Genomic DNA, 23818 nt, shown 5'->3' on the forward strand with positions numbered 1-23818 from the left:
GCTATGGGATGCACAGATGTCAAGGCCGTTTTTAGCTCTTCTGTGTTTATTTGTGATTGACCAGTATGGGAGTGGAGTTCAGAGACACTCTGGAAGCTGAGAAATAAATAGGCTCACTGCTTATGCAAACACGAGAAACAGAGGAAAGAAAGGATGGGTCATGCACAAGGATAATTCAAGGTTTCGAGGTCCAATGTGGGTTCAATTATTGTGCTGCCTTCCTTTTACATACAAAAAAAAGACCAGCTCTAAAAAGACTTGAGTTAGAATTGATTGGCTATTACAGTAAATGTTGATAATCTATGAGTGCGTCATTTGTACATTCACTTGTGTCTGCCAACATTCGCAGCTAGGGGAGAAAATTGTCGGTTCAAGTGAGCAAAAGAGCGCCTCGTTGGCTGAGTGTTTATGTGAACGGCACACAAACACACCCGTGGCTGACGGGGTCAAAGACAGGCCAGGATTTGCAGCCAATATGCCTGCTGTAAAGGTGACATGAACACGGCTCATGTAGACAAGCAGGACAATAACATATTTAAACTGTGTTCCAAATTAAACCTAGGTTTCAAGATAAATAAATAAGGTTTCAAGATAAATAAATGTTTTGTTTTTTCTGGTCTTCAGATACCAATTACAGAGGGATGTCATAATTAGTTTCCCAGGTGAGCCTAATTAAAGCAAAACTACTTAAGGATGTTGTTCTACATTCTTAAAAGTCAGGTTTTATGCATAATAGGAAAAAGAAGGATCTTTCAGCGAATGAAAAGTGTGGGAGAGTCCAATCCCTTAAAGAAAATCATCCTAATGATAAAAAAAAAAGTGATTCGGCGAGCCTACGGGTTCGCTGTGATAAAAGCATATTCAGGAAATGTTAAAAGAGTAGCTGTTAAAAAGCAGCACACAGGTATTTGAACCACTTGATGCAGGATTGTGCAAATGCTTGTAATCATTTATAAAGCTCAGACATGCAAACACCAAAGGCATGAAATTGATGACAAAAAAAAACCAACACCTTTTTGTGGGGGGGGATCCCCGGGCCCGTGCAGAGAATTTTTTTTAATTTTAAAATAAATTACGCCATCTGGAAGACTTAAGAGTACAATAAGGCAAAATAAATAAATTTTCCTCACGCAGAAAAACATTTATTTGCACCGCTCAACAACAGGTTGATGTACAAATTTGAGATTAAAATTAAATTTGCCTCATTTATTTGCTTTTTTCTTTTGGCCTCCAACTTGAGCCAGGCCCATTTCCACCTGTACCTGATGCCTACTTCAAGCTGTGCCACATGAATAGCATCATCCTCTTTAAGCACTCTCATTCTGGAAAATAATTGATTAAAATCATTGTTTGTTTCACTTCATTTTTTACTATTACCAATTTCAAAGGCTGATCCCAAATGCATCCTCCAAGAAAATATTAAGTACAGCATTTTTTTGTTTTTATTGGCCATTTCTGAATTTTAAGTTAGTTCATTCTGTGTTGTGACAGAATCCCAAACATCGCTCCATCGCTTAATACATTTAACATTAACATCCGTAAAGTAATTACATAATTGTAGGCGCGTTTACGAATTAATACAAGATGTAATAGCGGATCAGCTACTCGCCGATGTTACGTCAAAGTAAAACGTAGTCCTCCAAAGAATTATTTGAGTAAGAGTAAAAAGTACACTAAAATAATGAGTAGTGAGTAAATATGAGTATCTTCTGATTTATTTTAACCACAGCATGAACATCAATAAAATTAAAACAACAAAATAAAATGTGAATGTGCAAATTTTGATATTACTGTGTGCGTGCATACCCACACCCCAAACTACATCTGCAATTTACTGCACGGTGTTTTCTCAAGTTATAAATGGAATGAAAAATCCACATTTGGGCAGACAGTGCCAGACAAATACTACCGTTGCCTTCATGGTAACGACGACCTTCCCAACATGGTGGCCACCTAGAATGGACGATCAGCCGGGCGGGCTTATCTCGTGTTAATACCTATACCCGGGAAGCCCAATAGAAGATGTTGTGTGAGGTCATGTGACTATCTTTTGTAGTTTGATTGGTGAACTAGACTTAAACGTCACTCGTTCTTAAATTGGATTGGAGCAAAGAGCGCCCAATGCGGAAGTCGAAGTCATAGTCTCGCATACGAAATAGCTGATAAATAAGCAATAATTGACAACAAGCGACATTTAGATCACTGTAACGGAGTAAAAGTACTGTTACTTCTTTACAGCAGAAGCGACGGAAGTGTTTTTTTCTGGTCTCGAGCGCAAAGGCGGAAACTCAGGCCAATTCGGTCGCATATTAGTCCGCCGCGGGATAATATTCAGAAATTACATCTGTGTGTGGATGGTGGCCGCGTGGAATGGATCAAGCTGCCGGCGTTCAAGGAGTACGAAACAGCCTATGATGACAGCGACGGCAGCCCCCCCCCCCCCCCCCCCCCACCCCTTCACCCCAAGGAAAAACTCATCGGATCTCAATGATTCACATAAATGGTGTACTTTGAGTTCAAAACTGCAAATTTTGCCAAAGGCGACTGATTTGCATATATGAAAGCTGTATTTCAGCCACCCTTCACCTATGCTCACATAGTCAATGCTACAGTACATTGCATTGACTCTATGAAAATAAACGAAGAAAGCAGGCTTTATAAATTGAAACAGTGTACGTGTGACTGTCAAAGTGACAAAGTTATTAAAATTATGTTTTGCAGAAAAAGCACAAGGAGGTGGTGCGACAGAATGGAAAATAAGCGGAGACAGACTGCCAAAGGAGCTGTCAGGTTGAAGTCACCCTAGTCTAGCTTTGGTGTTTCGGGTCTGTGTGAATGGGCACAGTGTTGACACAAACACGTGTGTGTCAGAGTCAGCTAACGGTCAGGGCATCATCTATCTACAAGGTAAACATAGAGGACAGGAAGGTGGAGATAATATCTTAACCTTACTTTGCATTCCAGCTTTTATTTTTCAGTCCTCAATGATAATAGAATAAAACTAGATTGTGTTCTCAGACGTTTAAGAGAGCAGACAGTAATGCCATCGACTTGAAATATTTAAAAGAACTTGAGAGGCCATGTGAAGTCTCCTATTGCAACTCATTTATGAACTGATTCGCTGTTGTAATGTCGCTTGTTGGGTTACATGGAGGCCAGACAACTGTTCCTGCTTCCACACCCTAAAGTTCCCATGCTGTGAAGCACCTCTCGACACGCTATTGCTCTGATGGATGGACACACACGTGCATGCACACAAGGCGGGACGTCCTGTACACTCTGACGCACACGCACGCACACTCAGACACAAGCACACAGAAACACGCACACACACACACAGCTAACCTCTGATTCTCTTCTCTCTCCTCAGGTGTCAGAGTCTTCTTCTGCTTCAGATATTCAATCAAAGCGTTCTGCTTCATCACAACCTAAGAAGAAGACAAGCTATTGAATCAATTTGGAAGGACGTGGCTATCCAGCGGCACTTTGACTTACGAGTTTAATTTGTTAATTTGACGAAGCTCGTAACTCAATTTCCTTGTATATCAAATCCATCTCCCCATTGAAATTAACTGAAATGCCATTAATCCATTCCAGCGCCCCACCCCAAATTTTTCTGTTACGTTTTTAATGAGGAAAAATAGCACTATACTGCATTAAAACAATAACAAAAACAAAGGAATGTGCGTGAAAATAAATAAACAGGTTTTATCAAGCATAATTACTGTACGTACGGTAGTATTTGTGTTGGATGTTTGCCTTTAACGGGCGTGGTCTAGTGAATGACGTCAAGAGCTCAAGCAGGTTATTTCAGTCCTATAGTGCTCCCTGGGACTATTCTCATTTTCTATTTGTATGTTAGACTCTTTACCCATATGTGAGGGCACCTCAATATCTCCATCCATAATAGCTTATTTAGGACCTTGCTCATAACTCCAATTTCCGCTCACATCACAAAGCAAAAAGAAGTGACTGATCATAACTTAAGTTGAAAACCTCGTAAATTGGGGCACTCGTAAATCAAGGTATCACTGCACAAAAAATATATATATACAGTATAAAGCATTCCAAATATATATCCTCAGTAAGTGTGGAAAAACACCAGTCTGGATATGACGCAGCAAGTTTGAGTCCTGTGCAACCATTTATAAAAGACACCCCTGGTTGTGATGCCTTCCTGAGCCCACACCTGTTTTTGAATGATGTCCTTCTGGCTGACAGAGTTGAGGGCTTGCTCCTTCTTGGCTTCTGCAGCTTGTTTCTTCTTCTGCTGTTGCTGCTCTCGGAGCTGCTGGATCCTCTGCAGCTGCTCCTGTACGGAAGCAGCCTGGATGGTCACAACGTTTCCGATCTGCAGGGACAGCATTGTGAGATGACGATATGAACTTCTACTCCAAACTAAATGCTTGAATCACTAGTAAACAAGCAATCGATGGCATAAATAGATATATAGATAATTATGGTCAGGCCAATTCAATACAACAAAAGTTTAAATTATCACTATGACAGTAAAAACACAATCAACTACAAAGTTGCTGATGACCACAATACATCCTGAAGCCATTCAGATTTTCTTTTGGAATTCAATACCCAAGTGGGACTTTTGTAAATTACAGTTTCATCAACCATTCAACCCTTTGCAAAATTGTCATACGTTTATCACCCACTGAACACCTTTTAATTAGTAACTAATTCGGACAGAGCAGTGATTCCAAACCACTTTCACGGCACATAGGTAGAAATGTAACCCATCTACTGTATGCCAATTAAACGCTCTTTCACTAGATGGCAGAAAGTACAATTAACCTGTTTATACAGTGGACCCCTGATTAATCGCGCTTCAGCACCCACATTTACTTATTCGCAGATTTTTTTTTTCCTTTTTCCCAATTTTTTCTTTTTTTTGAGGAGGCAACCTACTCCAAATGCACTTAGTAGTTTATTGGTGCTTTATCCCTGCTATTTAAAGAATATATATACATATATATATATATATATATATATATATATACACACATATACATATACATACACACACACACACAGCGGCTGATATATTTAACACGTCACTATTTTTCTCAAATATGTTTCGCAAGGTGCTATTGACATGAAAGTTTCACCAGATGTTGGGAACAACCCAAGTAATGTATACATACAGAAGTAGAAGAATAAGATCAGAAATTAAGTTGTGTGTAGTAATGGGAAATGACACAGGGAAAAATATTGAACACATGAAGAAAGGGAGGTGCAAAAATGTATGGAAAGCCTAGACAACACCTAAAATCCATCAATAATCAAACAGCAATCCAGCTCCTTGTCAGTGCAAATGAATATCAGCTGGTTCAGTCCGAATTGATGGCCTCCAAAAAGGTCTCATTCCCAAGGTGTGAGTCAAGACACATCTCATGATGGGTAAGAGCAAAGAGCTGTCTCAAGACCCTCACAAAGTAATTGTTGTAAAACATAATGATGGCATTGGTTACAGGCGCATATCTAAGCTCCTGCACATTCCAGTGAGCACGATTGGGGTCATAATACGTAAGTGGAAAGCCAATCATACCACCATAAATTTGTCTCGATCAGGTGCTCCTCGCAAGATTTCTGACAGAGAAGTGCAAAGACTAATCAGAAGAGTTGTCCGAGAGCCAAGGACCACTTGTGGAGAACTTCATGGCTGGCCTCACCATTGTCATAAACTTTGCCTTTCATCCTAGCAGAGACTACTATTTTATACACACACACACAGACACACACACACACATATATATTTTTAATCGGCGTCAATTATGCGCAGATTTTCGCTTTTCACGGTACGGCCCGTTCGCAATGCCCTACTAACTGTGGGGGTCCACTCTACACTTTTTGCCATTGCAACAGAATAAATCAGGGCTTGCTATGAGTATATCATCTTTGTGTTCAACTAAACAGGCCGAGTAAATTAATCTGTGAGTAAATTGAGATGAGATCATCATTATTTCAGTATATATACTCGGAAAATTATTTCCAGTATGTGCCTTTGCTCAATAAGGGTTTTGAAACATAGTATTAGCATGATGGCCACAATTTGAGGTAATACTGTAGCTTCTTGGCTTATTTCCTCAGATTCTACACAAAAAATGTCTGATTTAGCAGGTTGATTGCACTACCTGTCCTCCCTGAGCTGAGGTGACGCCAGCCTGCTGTATCTGAACAGGAAGCTGCAGTTTGAAGTGCTGTGGTAAAGACGTGCCACCCTGCTGAGCCTGCAGCTGGGCCAACACCTAAAGCATCGACACAGAAGAAAAACAAATGTAATAGTAAAGCAGAGAATAACATAATTGGATAGAAATTGGTGACAGAAGGCATGAGTCTGACCACACAGAACCTTAAAAAAATGTAGTTACATTTTTCCATCGACATTTATTAAGTATATTTATGTTATTGTCTGTCTGTCTAGGTTGAGCAAACACATACTATAAAAATCACAAGGTTTATCATTGTAATGTGGGAACTTTGCAATAGCAGTCAAAAACTCTTTGCAATTGTACCTGGACCTGCTGCTGCAGTCCAGACATGATGATTTGAGGAGGTTGCTGCAGCTGCAGCTGTGTAGTTCCTCCCTGTGTCGTCACCTGCAGCGAGGTGGGAGATTGAATGGGCATGTGGGCCTGCGTCTGTGGGGGTAACTGGCCTTGTGGGGTGGATGCAGATGGTGTGCTGGTGGTAGCTAGGGTTGCTGCCCCTGGTTGAACTGGGGCAGCTGCCTGTTGAGCAGGCTGGGCTGGCGTTTTTGTGGAATCAGAGTTGGGCTTGCTGGAGGGTGTGGTGGCTGTACAAAGAATTGAGTCACAGAGAGCGTGAGAAACCAAAATGACCATTCAAGTGTGTTTCCAGTCATACCTGTGCTTGGCGCGGGTGTAGCCACTGCGGCAGGGGGTGTGAATAAGAAGCGTTGCATCTGGCCGTTGGGTAGAGTTGCCTGCATGAGCTGCTGACCGGGACCCGGTATGACAGTCACTCCGTGAGGTATAACCTGAAGCTGGCCGGTGGTCTGACCTTGACCTTGAATCATCACTGTCAGAGCCTGCTGGGAGCCAACACCTGAGCCAGCCTGCTGCTTCTGTAAAGCGGCAGAGCAGAGCAGAGGTAACATGTGCAAATGTGCAAGCGTGTGAAATCACGCTTTAATCACATTCACCTGATTATTCACGTTAATTCCCATATTGCTTTTCACTTTTTATAGGCTTAGTCAATGTGAAAAGTCGATCACTTTCGAAATACGTTCAAGCTTTTTAAAGCACCTTACAGCTATGTAAATCTTTATCATTAAAAGAGACTGCATTATGCTCTATGAAAGGGAAAGGTAGTAGAAGTAATTAAAAGACAAACACTTCCGGGTACAAAATGTAAATCTTGCTGGTTTAAAAAGTCAAGCCCTATTCCTGGAAAAAAAATTCATTCAAGCACCAATAAAAACTAACTAGCAAGGTGATAAAACTCCCCCCACAAAAAAAAATAAGTAGCAAAGTGACAAATCGCCCCCCCCCCCCCCCCCCCCCCCCAAAAAAAAAACAATCCACCAAAATAGTGAGTCTGGTTGGAATGGCCACAACCTGAATACAAGACACCGAGAATTGTGAAAATCGAATGATGGGTTCCAGAAGGGCGGCATGGTGGACGACTGGTTAGAGCGTCAGCCTCACAGTTCTGAGGACCCGGGTTCAATCCCCGGCATGTTCTCCTCCGTGCCTGCGTGGGTTTTCTCCGGGCACTCCGGTTTCCTCCCACATCCCAAAAACATGCATCAATTGGAGACTCTAAATTGCCCGTAGGCATGACTGTGAGTGCGAATGGTTGTTTCTTTCTATGTGCCCTGAGATTGGCTGGCAACCAGTTCAGGGTGTACCCCGCCTCCTGCCCGATGACAACTGGGATAGGCTCCAGCACGCCCGCAACCCTAGTGAGGAGAAGCGGCTCAGAAAATGGATGGATGGATGGATGGGTTCCAGAAGTTTTTTGTGTCGGAAAATATGGCCTTTTTGGGCAACGTTTTTGTGTGACATTGGCTCTAGATAATCCAGTCAAAAAATAAAAAATAAATCTCCTTCTAATTAGAGTAAAACAATGGAACTATAATATTTCTCAAAATATCTCCTCAAACCTTTCATTTCGTCTGCTGCTCAGGGGACTCCTTTTCTGATTGACTGACAAGTTTCAGTTAAAATATCCAATAAGCTTGTACGGGCCGGAATTCTGTGAGGTTCTCCAAGTCAGCATGCCAGAATGACCATGATGTTACAAACGCCATCACTTGCCCTAAAAACTCGGCTTAAATCGCTCAAATGGAACAGTATTCGAGAGAAGTCATTTACCTTAGTAATCAATAGTTTATTTTCTTGTTAATGTATATGTTACGGAGAGTCCATGTTTTTGAGAGGATTCCACAAAGATGTCAGGTTGCTACTGTAAGTTAACGGTAACAGTGAGTAATAGAATTCAGATTGATGATCATGAATTACTCTAGCATCATGTCATAAAGCAATTCTCACTAACCTGGCTTAGCTGAGCAATTTGTGCAATGGTGAGTTTGACCTGGCCGGATGTCGTTCCTGCTGTAGCGGGGGTGGCTGGGGCCTGGCCAGTAACCGTAGCAACAGGGCTGGCTCCAGAAACTGAGTTGGACACTGTCTGGCCTTGTAAAATCTGACTCACCACTTGTTGGCCAGCCTGACCTAAAAAGAAACAGGCGGCACATTTAATTTCTGCATTGCAAATAGGGCTCCACAATATCTCGTTTGAACATCGACATCGCAATGTAGATGTATGCAATAGTGAAATCGCAGAGTCCTGTGATATTGGTGAATTTGTAGGCAGTGAATCAAATGCAATAATAATAAGTGACCAACAGAGGGACCTGGTTGTACATGCTAATAAGATTAGCACTGATGTTAGAGTAAATTTTAACCCTTAGCAGCCCAGAGTGTTAGATAACTTCTTATACGATAACTATTAATGAGGACACAGGAAACAATTACTGCATTTACTCTCTCTCTCTTCAGAATGTGACGAACGAAGGCATGTTGCAACAGATTACCGTTGGAGAGCCACAACATTATTGAAGGGACAAACTTCAGGTGTACACAAGAACATGTTTAAACTAACTTAACTTAACTAACTTAAACTAATGCAGTCAAATATCGAAAACTAATGCATATGTTGGAACATTTACATCTGTAAAATAACAGATTATTTAAAAACAAATGACTAGTGTTAGCAATGTGCTGATGACTAGACAGTAAAAATGGGCATGAAAAGAAATTATTTTAACTTAATGTCTGGTAGATAATACAGTGCATTTAAATACAGGTAGACGTCATACAAATGACTCAGTATACTGTTGTGCTCTACTGAGCATAGTTTCTTTTCTACTCAAGCTATTAAGTATACAAACAATACAGAAAGGGAACAAGAGAAATGTGTGCTTGTTTTCACGTCAAGAGTATGGTATCCTGTATTTTTTTAACATCGCAATATATATTGCAGGGTTTAAAAAAAACGCAATGTAATTTTTTTCTAATATTGTGTAGCCCTCATTGCAGATAAAACAATGTTAAGATATGTACAGGCATTTTAAAACGAAGACAAGCTCCAAACAGCAAATGACCTTGCTGGACCACAAGTGGTGTTCTGAGTATTGTCTTTCCCATAGGTCCGCCCTGCTGGATTGGGGTTCGAATCGTTGTCATCCCAGGCCGGATCTGCCCACCGGGGAGAAATCATTCGTTGACAAACAAAACAATCATTTGAAAACAGATAATATACCGATAACAGGTTCATACAGTGTTGTTGCACCTTGTAGCATACTATACACAAAAAAATAAGGTCTATTATCACAAACTACTACAAGAACAACCCTATAAATGTTGTTAGTGACTACATTCGATTAAATATCAATGCTGAAAGTGAAGTGCGGTGTACCGGCTGTTGGGTGCCTGCGATATTGGGCCTTATGTTCACAGGTGTAGTGCGAGGCAATTTGATAAAGGTCTGAGCACCACCCGTTGTACTGGAAGGGATGATACCCAACACCTTCTGCTGCACAGCACCTGATATAGTGGGCATAAAAAAAAGACAGGATACGAAAGGTCAGAGGGTATGGAAATCAAAAGAGAGCAGAAAAGCACAGGAACTCTACAACAATACACTAAAAATACAAAACACACGTGTTTGTAAAGGTAAAGAACAATAAAGAGGATGGAAGAATTTTGCGATGCAGTGGCATTCAATTCAGCCTCAACAATTAATTATAACATAATTTTATATATATATATATATATATATATATATATATATATATATATACTGTTTCCTGTGTCCCATACAAATGTCAATTACAGGTGAGGAAGAACTACAGGTATTAGCAATAGCATTTACTAGCTCGGGCATCCATAGCCAATTACATTACTTTGCAACAATAAAACTCTTCATGTCTACATACCCTCAAGAAGTTATACTAGATGTTTGAGTAACAAAATTACCGATAGTTGCCAGTAAACCAGGCTTTGGTTGCAGTGCATAGCTAAGCATTTGTCTCATTCGCCACATCCCCCACCATATGCCCTTATGCTTGTAAACGGAATCAAACCAGGAACCTTTCAGTCCTCCGCTGCACTACTTGGGGGAAAAGGCCACACCCCATTTTCTGCTCCTCAGAACACATCCTATGACTAAGAAATGTTAAGTCTAAATAGTCTCAATACTATACAATACTGTGAAGCAGCGGCTGCATGCTACAAGTGAGCAGTTATTCAGAGGTGCATTGACATGGCTCAATACATTATTTGTGGGCTTCTCTCTTTGCAAGATGGTCAACTTTTGATCACACCAATGTTAAATATTAGTGGAGCAGGTAAACAAAATCTTCAAAGACTCGCTGAAAGCTTACTTGGGTTTCCCCCAACATGTCTGAGCCCCCTCATAAATTATTCACAACTTTTAAACTTTCGTTCGACAAAGGAAGCGTTTCATATTTTCTGTGCGAGCGCATGTGCAGCTGATGGCTCAAATATAAATCATACGAGTATCATTCCTTTTTATCCCCTCAGATCCTGCTGTTTTTTTTTTAACCACAACCAGGCAGGTAAGCCTTTACATCAAGAGTGTCCCTGTTCAAACAGGGACTTGAATCCCAGTTGTAAGACACGGGGAGTCTCTTCTCTGGTCACAAACATCAAACACAAATTTCTATGGACTGGCTGTTTAAGGAGCTCGATGAGTTGGAACTCCGAGGAGTGGAGACGTGGATTTGGAGTGGACTTTTATTCTAAAAGATGAAGGGGGAAAACAAGAAGACTGAAATCCCGCAACAGAGGGTTACCTGTCTGGGAAGTAGACCTCAGGGTAAACTTGTTTTCCTGCCTAACTTCCTTGAGACCTTCCAAAACAAACAGTGCGCCCTGCAGTCACGCTGGATAAATAGACATGTCCATTAAATGGTCACACTCACCTGAAATTGAGGTTTCTCCTTTATGGTTACCAGTACTTCAAAAACATGAGTAAAATGACCTTCATTTTCTTGTAGGAAAATTCAAACATTTTATCTACACAGGTTTCTACTATCATCATGAAGATGCATCTGTCATATACTGCCCTGCAGTTCCATTATTGGAGCCGGGATGGCGCTTTGTGTCCTCTCTCTCCCCCTTCCCCTGTCTGTTTTCAGCACCTGTCTTCAATCAGCCTCATAACCACCGGTGTGTGTATATAAGCCTGCCTGTTCCCGGAAATCCTCACGTATCCTCAAGTATTGCAGCCTCTCCTAGCGGTACAACAGCCCACCTTATGTCAAGTAAGCTATATTGTTCCTTGCTTCCCTTGTTAACTCTTGTGTCTCCACGTTCCATGTGCTCCCCTGTGTTCCTGACCCACCTAGCGGCTGTGTATCTACTGCGGTCAATCCGGTCACTTTATTTCCTCATGCCCCTCTGATCAAAAGACCAGGCTCACCGCAACCCAAGCGCGTCGTGGTGAGCCAAACCTCCATTCCCTCAAGCTCTACCTCTTGTATGACCGTTCCTGCTGGCATTATAGTTTCTGCTCAGAACACCCCCATTTCTGCCCTTATAGATTCCGGTGCCGATGACAACCTCATTCATGAAGCAATAACTCACCAGCTCCAAATCCCTCTCCAACCATTTCCGTCCCTGAAGAAAGTCACAGCCCTGGTTGGCCAAATCATCTTCCCCCCCCCATTACCCACCAAAGAGTGCCATTCACCTTGCTCATTTCGGGTAAGAACATCTCACTTTTTGTTATCCCTTCCCATTAGTCCTCGGAATTCCCTGGCTCAAAAAACACAACCCCACCATCGACTGGACAAACTTACCCATCATCGGATGGAGCCCTCACTGCCACTCACACTGCCTGCTCTCAGCTATACCACCCTCTTCCATGCCCGTTGACCTCTCCTGAGTCCCTGAAGAATACCATGATCTCTCTCCGGTGTTCAGCAAAGACCTGGCCATTTTTCTACCCCCCACCGCCCGTATGACTGCGCAATTAATCTGCTGCCGAACATCACCGTCATGTACGGCAAGTCCTCCAACGCCTGCCTGAAAACCGCCACCCCTCCCTCCAGTTCGTGGTCGAGGTTGACGCCTCGGACATGGGCGCAGGGGCTGTCCTCTCGCAGCGGGACCCCACAACCCAGAAACTTCACCCCTGTGCCTTTTTTTCCTGTCGTCTGTCCCCTGCCTAGAGGAACTACGACGTCGGCAACCGAGAGCTACTGGCCATTGTATGGGCCTTGGAAGAGTGGAGACACTGGTTGGAGGGGACTGAACTACCATTCATCATTTGGACAGACCACAAGAATCTCTCTTACCTCTGTTCCGCCAAATGCATTAACCCTCGACAAGCTCGGTGGGTTCTCTTCTTGAGCAGTTTTAATTTCAGTGTCTCCTTCCGTCCTGGCTCCAAAAACAGCAAACCAGATCCCCTGTCTCGACTTTACCCCCCCCCAGACGAACCGGAACCCATCCTTACTTCCTCGTGCTTCGTTGGAGCAGCCACTTGGCAGATCGAACAGGTGGTTCAAGAGGCCCAAAATACTCACCCGGATCCCAAGACCGGCCCTCCAAACCTGTTCATACCGGATTCCGCATGCTCTGACGTTCTTCAGTGGGCTCATAACTCCAAACTCACCAGTCATCCTGGCATCACCCACACCATTCAGTTCATCCAGCAACATTTCTGGTGGCCCAGCATTGTTCAAGAGACCCGGGAGTTCATCCAAGCCTGCTCCGTCTGTGCCCGAGGGAAGTTTCACACCTGCCCCCAGCTGGGCTGCTGCGTCCATTGCCTTTTCCTAGCCACCCTTGGTCCCATATCGCTCTGGGCTTTGTTACCGGTCTACCTCCTTCTGAAGGTAACTATCATTCTCACTATTGTTGATCGCTTTTCCAAATCCGTCCATTACGTACCCCTCCCCAAACTACCATCCACCTTTGATACTGCTAACCTCCTTGTCCAGCATGTCTTTAGACTCCACGGTATTCCCATCGATATTGTCTCTGACAGAGGTCCTTAGTTATCATCCCTGGTATGGATGGAATTCTGAAAAGCGAGCTGAACATCAACACCACCACCAGACTCTGCAGTGCGCAATTTACGATGGATAGTTTTGTAAACTTCCACCAGAGACAACATGGCTTCGTGGGTAACTTGATACTAGTGAATGGGGCAGTGCCGACTGTCTAACTACCTGGGTTTCCTCCTACCGTCCCACTGTCGTCAGGTGCTGTGTTCGGATGTGACATTATGTCACCAACAACGAGGGTAAGTTGACGTGCTTGTTTTTATGATTATAGTCCACAATAACTATTCAATTTTGAAGTTGAGCCTCCTAATGTGATTATACATCGTATAAGCTATCACCCACTCAGTATGTTTGATTCCTTTTGGCGAATCCATTCAACACGACCAGTATTCAAGATTTGAAACCTGATTTTATATACTTAGTGATTTTTTTTCTTCATTGAAATTTGGTAGGCTTGTGAACATTACTTTCGTCTGTGGTGTGTCAAATTTACACGCCATTTTTTGGGCCTGCTTACTGCCTCTTTAAGAAAAGCTAAATTCCAGTTAAAATTGAAAGGCCTAGACTAAACAAGTGTACCAAAATAGCTAACTTCCATTATATTACTATGCTGCTAGGGCCCATCCAGACATGATGATGACCCGTGCTAAAGTAAGCTGGTGACTCAAAGGGCGGGCGGAAACTAAGACAACACCACAATGGCGTTGGCGTGCACAACACAGTGAATCAGTGGCTACATTAGAAACCTTTGAATTGTGCCACCACTTACACTATATAAACATAACTTTTTACACCTTTGTCTGCCTCTTTGGTGTGAGTTAATGAAAGCCGGTGTACCTCCTTGTGAAGTTCCCATGTTGACTGTGATGAGCTTGCTGTTGGCTGGAAGAGGCAGCTTGGTGGTCACTACCTTGCCACCCACCGTGGTTCCTGTAATGTGAAATGTGTGTCCACCAGTCGTGGTCACCGTGGTCTCTGTGTAAGTAGACACAAAATTCAGCAAACATAATATTGTAATGACTACGCTCATGACTGCGATAGACTTGTAAAAAGCTACAATAATCACATTATAAACATCCATGATCATGATGACATAAATCACTGAAAATATGATTCAGTGGCCATTAACTTGCTAATAACTCGTACATTGTTGCAAATGTACTTGCATTTAGTAGCCCTCCGTCCATGATTTTAATAAACTATATATATTATGTGCAGGTTTATGGCCATATGTTTTATTTAATTTCTCAATCTAACAAGCAAAATATTTTATCACTTTCTACCAAATTCAAACATTTTCAAGACTTTCAATGCAGAACCTGGGGAGTTTTGACTTTGTTTGATCCACGTGGCAAACGACTGCTGAAAGTTCTTGGTCTGCTGATATTTGACAGGTGTGCCCATCTTTGAGGACAGCAACACCTTGGCACTCGGTGTACCCTGGCCTGACAGTGAAGCCACCATGACCTTAGGCGTCACGGCGGGTGTTCCTGTTGGAGTGACAGTGACCGAGCCTGGTTTCTGCTCCTGACGTTTCTGAAAACATAAAAATGTATATATGAGCTGAAGACAAAAACAGGCTAATAGGAATAAACTAGAAATGCATTCTCTAGTTCTTTATGATCACGTATTTGAAGCAAAAAGTTAAAAACATCTTGGTTCCTATAATAAAGTCAGCTCAAATGTTCCAACTAATCTCCTGGGTTTGTTTAGTGGGACAATAACGACAATATCAAACCTCTCACCTTGGCTTGTTCAGCTGCCTGAGCTTTCTCTTTCTCAACCCTAGGTAAGAGAAAGAACATTTTAAACAACCATTCGTGATTTTCTAATGAGTTTAACAGCATTTATTTCACCAGTGACACAATGTAATAAGTATCTTATTCTGACCTTTCAGAGAAAGCTCTGATCTCCCAGAGGTCAAGCTCCTCTTCAGCAACCCACGTCTCGATCACCACGGGGCCCGTCTGCTTGGGAGGTTCGGGTTTCTTGGGACGTAAGGCACTGGAGCGCAGCCCTTTCCTCTGTGGGGTGTGGGTTTCTGTAATGGTGAACACAAGTTGTTTAGGGTTTAACTGATGATTAATTAAGTAAAGAAATCATGTCTTTTTAAATATCGAACTACTCAATAAAGATTGTCTTGAATAAAAGAGCATATTTACCTTTGGGTGTCTCAGGATTTCCCAGTGGGCAGATAATTTTGCGGATGCAGTACTCCGAGCGTATGCCGTATGGTCCCACATCACGCCGTTTGATGATCTCTGTGGTGGTGATTTCTGTGTCTGACGTCTCTGTGGTAATGAGTGGGGATAGGGCTGGGTTGGTATGACGGTGAGGAGAGCCCGAAAAATGGAGGAAATGTTCTCCAACATAACACCTGTGTCAGCCACAGGAGACGGATGTTTGTATTTCATTCTGTGTGTTTCTTTGTTTCAACGTAGGAATGAAAGACATATCAAGAGTGCACAAGCACACACACAAACAAACCTTATTTCTGGTATCTGGAAATAGTAAAAATCTAGATGAAAATCTCAAAATATCATACAGTACCATCATCACTTAATTTTTGAGTGCTCCCAGAAAAAAAACTTATTTGGGGTGGGGGTGGAGGGTAGCTCTACCTGTTCGTGTCGTACCGACAGCCGCGGATGGCTTTACAGCCATGTCGTCCCATCTCAAACAGGCCCAGAGCAGTCTAAGCATCAGACTCACACCAGCCAAAGTGTTCACAGTCTGCAGGCGATACCTGCATACAAAATACAATTGTGCTTGTTTTTGAAAAGGGAGCAAACTCGTAGGACGAGAAGCTGGTTGTGTGGTTGTCGAAGGAGATGTATCTGGTATTCTTGTCTGTCTGGTGTCACATATTCCATCAGTGTGGCATAACAGCAGGATTGCCAGTGACTCACTCTGTGTTTGGGAATGCAAACAGCAGGATGATGTTTGGGTGATGCTTTTATACGCAACTATTTCCATTATGTAAACGGAACAACAAATATCCACTTAGTACAGTAATTAATTTCATAAGCTTGTTTAGAACTCAGGAAACGGATATTATCTTTGACCATGCAGGCTGTTGGCAGTTGGAACACACACCCGTATTAAATTACAAAACTAATCCAGTTTATAAATATTTAAACACTTGTCACCATTCGCATTCAATTTATTATTTTCTAAAATCATAGTGTGTGTATAATTTCTTTCCCACGTGTAAGCTTAGCAAGCAAAGAATACAGACTCAGCATTGTATTGGTGCGTGCAGAGAAGGGGAAGAGAGGTGAAGTAAGTCAAAATATGCAGAAATGACTCAAAAGGACCTCACTAAAATTGATGGAAGTTGTATGTTTAGCATTTTGTTATAGGTATTGTATTCTTTTAAGAAGTGCAATTGAAGTAAATTAAGAAATATGACATCCTGGTGACTATCATTCATACGAATGTGAATCAAAAATGTATGAAAATCTCACAACACTAAATACAACTTAAAGGTGTTAAAAATTAAGCATGTTACAAAACACCCAGATTGGGAACAAAAGCCAAGTTTATAGCTTCATACTGTTAAGAATATAAAACATTAACAGTGAATCCCAGCCTATATTCTTTATATATTTTATATTTTTTAATCAAGCAATTGAAAAGGCAACTTCTTGGAACTCTGTCAGTCTGTTGAAATATGCAATGTTTAAAAAATATACATCAGGGAAAATAATCTACTCTGTTTTTATTAGGGTTAGGTGGGATAATTTTTACAGAGAATGTTATACTTTTTTCCTGCTAATATGATTTTTACAATTTCTTTTGTGCTTTGTGTAAAGAGTAAAATGAAAAGTTCCCGAGTGGCTCAAAATGGAGAGACATAACTTACCTCCAGGTGATGCCAAATGTGGGCCTGGGGGAAGGATAAGGCCAAATATCCTGGGCCGGCTTGGCGTTATAGTTGAACACGGCCACCTCACGGAATCCTCCCCGCCTTGCTAGCACCTTCAAGTTGTCGTGCGGCAACACAAAAATGCTCTTGCGGCTGCTCTTGGTGACAAACTTGCGATAAGAAGGAAGTGCCGTGTCAGAGCGCACCTTCTTGGTGCGGGAGAATTTGCGGAGGCGTACTCGGCCCCTGGTTGTTGAGTCATCCTGGAATATTTCTACGCGTGATACGGACATTGTACTACTGGTGTCAGTTGTTGATCTACTGATGGAGGATGAAAGGGTGGTCTCCTGTTGTTGTGCCATTATGTCACTCTGGCTGTCTTCTGACGGACAAGAGGAAGAGATTTTGGTCACGGTCGTTCTGGTCATGGTAGTGAGGGTGGACACTGCGCTCTCTGTTGTCGACACAACTGGCATTGCAGATTCTACAGATGCGTTCAATGGCAGTGTCCTCGTCTCTGTGGAAACCACTGCAGTGGTGGTTGTGGAGGTGGTTGTTACCTCGGTGATCAACGTCTTCAATGGTGGTGTTGTTTCTCGCTCACTGTTCTCTGCAAACTCATCACTCAAACTGGACTCTTCTGCTGGAGGTATAGGCGAGGGCGCCATTCTGATGATCTTGACTGCTGGCGTGGCTTTAGTGTCTGATGAGCTGTTGTGCTGCAGAGAGCTCGGGGTATGAGCTTCAAGAACATCTATGTTGTTTTCCAGCTTTGATATCTTCAGAGGAGGTTTGTAATCCTGATCCAATGCCATTATGTTACTCTTAAATGTTTCTGTAGGGGTCGGCTCCTTTTCTGCAGCACGTATACTTTTGTTCATGAGAGCCAAATCTCCATTTACCAAAGGTTTTTGTTGTGTGCTGTTCTTTTGTAAAATGCCTTCGCCTTCTACTTGACGAATGCTGTTCACCTTGGTATTGTTAGTCAGCACGCCATTATTTGGACTTACCACAGAGTTACTCAACAGGACATCACCCCCTAAACCATCCTTACCATTTATCTGAGGAAAAGGAGAAATTGAAGCAGGAGAAGTGGGGCCCTCAGCATCTTGAATATTTTCCTGGTTTTCATCAGGCCCCGTGCCATTTATATCAGTGGCTAGATCCACTGAACTTAATGTCTCTGGACTTTGCTGCGTTGATTTAGGAAGAGATGTAATCTCGTTGTTTATTTGGTCAACAACTTTTTGTGTCCTTACTAAGTCCGTCTTTCTACCCGAGTCCACGTTAGGTACCTCAGACCCTATACATTCGATAACCCCATCATTGATAGCATCTAAATGAGCACTGGCTGTGTGTTGCTCTGAAGAGCAATCTTTTGGCCCCATAGTCCTTTCTTCTAAATCTACCTCAAATTTCTGGGACAATGTGATGGTTTGGTTTTGTGGTGAGGAAGAATCTCTTTCTGTATCTGAACTGCAACTCTCTTTGGGTGTTGAATCAGGAACAGAAGAAAGGTGAGCATCTAAGTCTTCTGTAGTTCTAGAGACTCCATCCTGACTGTCACCTTCAATTCCTTCACCCACTTTGAGCTGTGTCTGACCCAGAGCCTGGGGCCTAAGTGGTGACCGTACCCGGACTGGGGTGTCCAGTGGTGGTGTTGAGGAGGAAGGTGAACGAGGTTGAGTGGTCTTGGGTTTGGATGGCTTCGTCTTCTCTTCAATCGTGTGCTGCTTCGCTCGCCGCTCCAGCAGGCTATCAAGTTTGGAGGACTTGACCTTCTTCTTGTATGCAATGCGGGTGAGGAAGCCCTTACTGACATCCACCACATCGTAGTAAAAAGGACGAAGGGGGTCATCTGTAAGCTCCTCCTTTCCAGACTCTTCCTTAATATTGGACACTGGGGGAAAAGGACGTTGTTATCGAGGACCGACATTGAAATTTTCTCTATGACAATAGATGACCAATAAAAAAGTCTTCAAATACTTGAATTTTTATGTTCTTACTTAGCTCATCTTCTAATTTCAGGTTCGGGGAATCCAACTCCATCTTGGCTGGTGAGTTGTCAACAGGCAGTTCCTCAGATGTTTCCATTTCACACACAGCTTCTTTCTTTTCCTCTTCAATCTTTTTACTAGACTCCAAAACATCATCTCGCACCTGATTGTCTGGGGCAGGTTTGGAGGGTGTCGATGAGTCTTTATCTGCTATATAACTGTTCAAGCCAGAGACTCCCTGAGCTTCAGGCGCATGGGCAGTGGGTCGTCGACCCAAATCCAAAAGAGTGCAGTTCAGGCCAAGTTTAGCACCTTCGGAACAGAAAAAGACAAAATACATTCAAAGTAAAATAAAATTGTTGTCCACCGACATGACTATCACTGATTGCATCCCACATTTTAATACGATATGTATGCATATATTTATTTATGAACTCTCTTTAAAATAAAAGGATGAGCATAAACACAATCAGCCCCTAGCTTTGACATTTTCAAACAAGATGTTTGAGTAAGGTTTACTCTTGAAAGTGTACTATCCGAAAAGCAGAACATTTGCAAGAACCTAGAAATTTCAGTTACTGTATTAAGTGAGGCGGCACGGTAGATGACTGCTTAGCACATCTGCCTCACAGATGTGAGGATCCGAGTTTAAATCCTGTGTGGAGTTTGCATGTTCACCCCGTGCCTGCATGGGTTTTCTCCGGGTATTCCGGATTCCTCCCACATCCCAAAAAACTGCATGGTAGGTTAACTGAATACTCTAAATTGCCCATTGGTGTGAATGTGAGTGTGAATGATTGTTTGTCTATATATCCCCTGCAATTGGCTGGCGACCAGTTCAGGGTATACCCAGTTCCCGCCTCTTGCCCAGAGTCAGCTGGGATAGGCTCCAGCAAGCCCATAAACCTAGTGAGGATAAGCGGTATGGAAAATGGATGGGATGGATGGATGTATTTAGTGAGTTAACCTGGACTTAATGGCAGTGATTTGGGGGAAGAGGAGGGAGGAATTTTAGCAGGCCCTTTTGCAAAAAGAAACCCACTTTCCCACTGCACAGTACCAGCTCTATTAGCCTTTGGGACAGTTAGTTTTCCTTTTGAAATAAAACAGTGGTAAATTACAAATGGTGGAATGGGACATGTTAACAAACTTCAACAAAGGTGGGTCTCCTCTGTTTACTTCTTAGCAAGTGGCTGTGGACCAGAGTAAGGAGACATATATTATTCAAGAGGAGACCGAGTGCAGCAAAACAAACAAACAAAAACAGAGCGCTACAGGAAAGCAGAGATTGTGGAGTATAATACTGCAGTGTCCAGAGATACTGCACAGTAACTGGGTAAGGTAACGTTTGGATACGTGTTTATTTTTTCCATTTCTGCTGTGCATCCTTAAATGTTACAGTGTTACAGCACTGATGGATCAGCCTGACTTACTAGAACTACAAACTTGCAGTATTTGCTTTTGCCAGTGGAAAATCACCAATTGTGAATATAGCCTTGGTGAGCTGAGTAGGTACTGTGTAGCGGAAAAGGGGTACATGTAAGAGTGCGGCACCAAACAATCCTCAGTCCTAAAACCAAAACAATTTATCTCTACCAACCCTACCCCGACCCTCCACAAATATTTATTTATTTATTTTTCCAGACCTTCAAGATCTTGGCGGTAGTTGGCATTGGTGTTGCCAGGAAGTCTTGGGAGAAACCTCTGGACATAGGTTTTACTAATCCAACTCCAGCCGCCATAGCCGGTAACACGATACTCCTCACCTTTCTGTTTCCACACCTTCATGGAGGACAGAAAGAGAAGGAATGAGGAGGAGCATAAATTGTAGCGGAAGAGTCAACAGTGAGGTTATTTGGAAGAAAGAAAAAAAATGTGTGGCATGAAGGTGAAAAGACAGTGGGAGAGCGGGAAGAAGGATGTTTGGTTGCTGACCACCAACTGCTGAAGGCACAACCCCTATCAGAGCTCAATCATCAGTGACGGTCACACATAGATCACAAGTATGTACATACAGTGGGTACGGAAAGTATTCAGACCCACTTAAATTTTTCACTCTTTGTTATATTGCAGCCATTTGCTAAAATCATTTAAGTTAACTTTTTCCTCATTAATGGACACACATCACCTCATAGTGACAGAAAAAAACTGAATTTTTGAAATTTTTGCAGATTTATCAAAAAAGAAAAACTGAAATATCACACCGCCATAAGTATTCAGACCCTTTGCTCAGTATTTAGTAGAAGCACCCTTTTGAGCTAATATAGCCATGAGTCTTTTTGGGAATGATGCAACAAGTTTTTCCACACCTGGATTTGGGGATTCTCTGCCATTCGCAACCAGTCGTCCTGTCCCTGCAGCTGACAAACACCCCCACAGCATGATGCTGCCACCACCATGCTTCACTGTTGGGACTGTATTGGATAGGTGAGGAGGAGTGCCTGGTTTTCTCCACACATACCGCTTAGAATTAAGGCCGAAAAGTTCTATCTTGGGCTCATCAGACCAGAGAATCTTATTTCTCACCATCTTGGAGTCCTTCAGGTATTTTTTTGCCAACTCCATGCGGGCTGAAGAGAGGCTTCCGTCGGCCCACTCTCCCATAAAGCGCCGACTGGTGGAGGGCTGCAGGGATGGTTGACCTTCTAGAACTTTCTCCCAGCTCCCGACTGCACCGCTGGAGCTCAGCCACAACATCTTAGGGTTCTTCTTTACCTCTCTCACCAAGGCTCTTCTCCCCCGATTGCTCAGTTTGGCCGGACTGCCAGCTCTAGGGTTCTGGTCGTCGCAAACGTCTTCCATTTAAGGATTATGTAGGCCACTGTGCTCTTAGGAACCTTAAGTGCAGCAGAAATGTTTTTGTAACCTTGGCCAGATCTGTGCCTTGCCACAATTCTGTCTCTGAGATCTTCAGGCAGGTCCTTTGACCTCATGATTCTCCTTTTCTCTGACATGCACTGTGAGCTGTAAGGTCTTACATAGACAGGTGTGTGGCTTTCCTAATCAAGTCCAATCAGTATAATCAAACACAGATGGACTCCAATGAAGGTGCAGAACCATCTCAAGGATGATCAGAAGAAATGGATAGCACCCGAGTTAAATATATGAGTGTCACAGCAAAGGGTCTGAATACTTATGGCTGTGTGATATTTCAGTTTTTCGTTTTTAATGAATCTGCAAAAATTTCAACAATTCTGTTTTTTTTCTGTCAATATAGGGTGCTGTGTGTACATTAATGAGGGAAAACATTTACTTAAATTATTTTAGCAAATGGCTGCAATATAACAAACAGTGAAAATTTTAAGGGGGTCTGAATACTTTCCGTACCCACTGTACACCATTTAAAAGAGGGTTCAGTTGAAAAAAGTAATTATATTAGCAATAAGCATGGGAGTCAATTCCAGTGGATTATCTCAAAATATTAGCTCCACATCGGCAAATACAACACAATTGTACAAAATCCATGAAGGTTTCAGAAAATGTGACCAACCTGGTGTTTAATTGGAAAAGTGTATTTGACCCAGGTGGCCTGTTGCATCGTCTCCTCATCCTCCAGCTTCTTCTCCCTTTTCTTTACTTTCTCTTTCTCCTCACGCTCCATGGAAGTCATGCGGTTTAACCTGACAAATAATAAATTGTAAATGTAATTAATTGTTTCATAGCAAAATAAACATGCTTTGTATGATAACAAGTATATTGGTTGACAAACTCAGTTTTAACGGCGACTTGTATCTGCTTGAAACCTTTCTAATGCAGTGAAAACCTTGAGACAATTTACCGAAATTGAAAATATATATTCTGGACACACCTTAACAATGTAATGACATCCACTAAATAGGCTCTTTGCTCTGTTACTCCCTTAATCACTGCATGTGAAAAATCGTGTCTATGAACTGAGATAATTGTCACGACACATTTTTTTCTGATGGGAGAGGTAGGCATCTATTTGAGGGCGGTTTCTATTTTTCTCAAGTGGATGAGAGGCAACTATTTTTGGTTTAAATTACTCTATAAATAACGACAATACACAAAATATTTTAGTTTATTTTTTATTTTAAACTACCCGGGAAGAGCAGAATATTAGAAACACCTCTCAGTAGCTATGGTATGGCCTATCTCTCTTCTCTAATCATGGAATGCTCAGATGCTCATTTGCTGGTTCCAACTCTGAAATGTTGGCATTGTGTTGAAGCAGTGGTCACTGAGAGGCATAAGTGGGGAGTACTAGTAGTGGACCTGCAGTCTAAATATTATTCTTCGCGGCGAGGGTGGGCCTTTTGATCTGGTCAGGATCACCACTGCCTTCTGAAATGGCCCGACTGACTACACACTCCCTTTGTCCATTAACTGAATGCTTGGTTCAATATATCAGTGTTT

The 23818-nt window shown here is 42.4% G+C and overlaps 1 protein-coding gene across 4 annotated transcripts in view; it reads right to left on the reverse strand.

The window, feature by feature from the left end:
- LOC133477526 (nucleosome-remodeling factor subunit BPTF-like) overlaps nt 1–23818 on the reverse strand; it is a 60664-nt gene that overhangs the window by 15915 nt on the left and 20931 nt on the right. For 3 of the 4 annotated variants that reach the window (XM_061772364.1, XM_061772363.1, XM_061772365.1), the window contains exons 11-28: nt 22932–23061; nt 21088–21223; nt 19451–19753; nt 17442–19344; nt 16198–16322; nt 15739–15867; nt 15467–15617; nt 15322–15361; nt 14896–15112; nt 14414–14551; nt 9958–10085; nt 9644–9737; nt 8533–8711; nt 6880–7099; nt 6528–6808; nt 6147–6260; nt 4190–4351; nt 3346–3428 (exon numbers count right to left, since the gene is read on the reverse strand). In XM_061772364.1, coding sequence (XP_061628348.1) covers nt 3346–3428; nt 4190–4351; nt 6147–6260; nt 6528–6808; nt 6880–7099; nt 8533–8711; nt 9644–9737; nt 9958–10085; nt 14414–14551; nt 14896–15112; nt 15322–15361; nt 15467–15617; nt 15739–15867; nt 16198–16322; nt 17442–19344; nt 19451–19753; nt 21088–21223; nt 22932–23061 — 4533 coding nt within the window. The remainder of the gene's footprint in view (nt 1–3345; nt 3429–4189; nt 4352–6146; nt 6261–6527; nt 6809–6879; nt 7100–8532; nt 8712–9643; nt 9738–9957; nt 10086–14413; nt 14552–14895; nt 15113–15321; nt 15362–15466; nt 15618–15738; nt 15868–16197; nt 16323–17441; nt 19345–19450; nt 19754–21087; nt 21224–22931; nt 23062–23818) is intronic. The other variant, XM_061772366.1, reaches the window with a different exon arrangement.

This window comes from Phyllopteryx taeniolatus, chromosome 4, assembly GCF_024500385.1.
Source record: "Phyllopteryx taeniolatus isolate TA_2022b chromosome 4, UOR_Ptae_1.2, whole genome shotgun sequence".
In the NCBI taxonomy this organism is placed as follows: domain Eukaryota; kingdom Metazoa; phylum Chordata; class Actinopteri; order Syngnathiformes; family Syngnathidae; genus Phyllopteryx; species Phyllopteryx taeniolatus.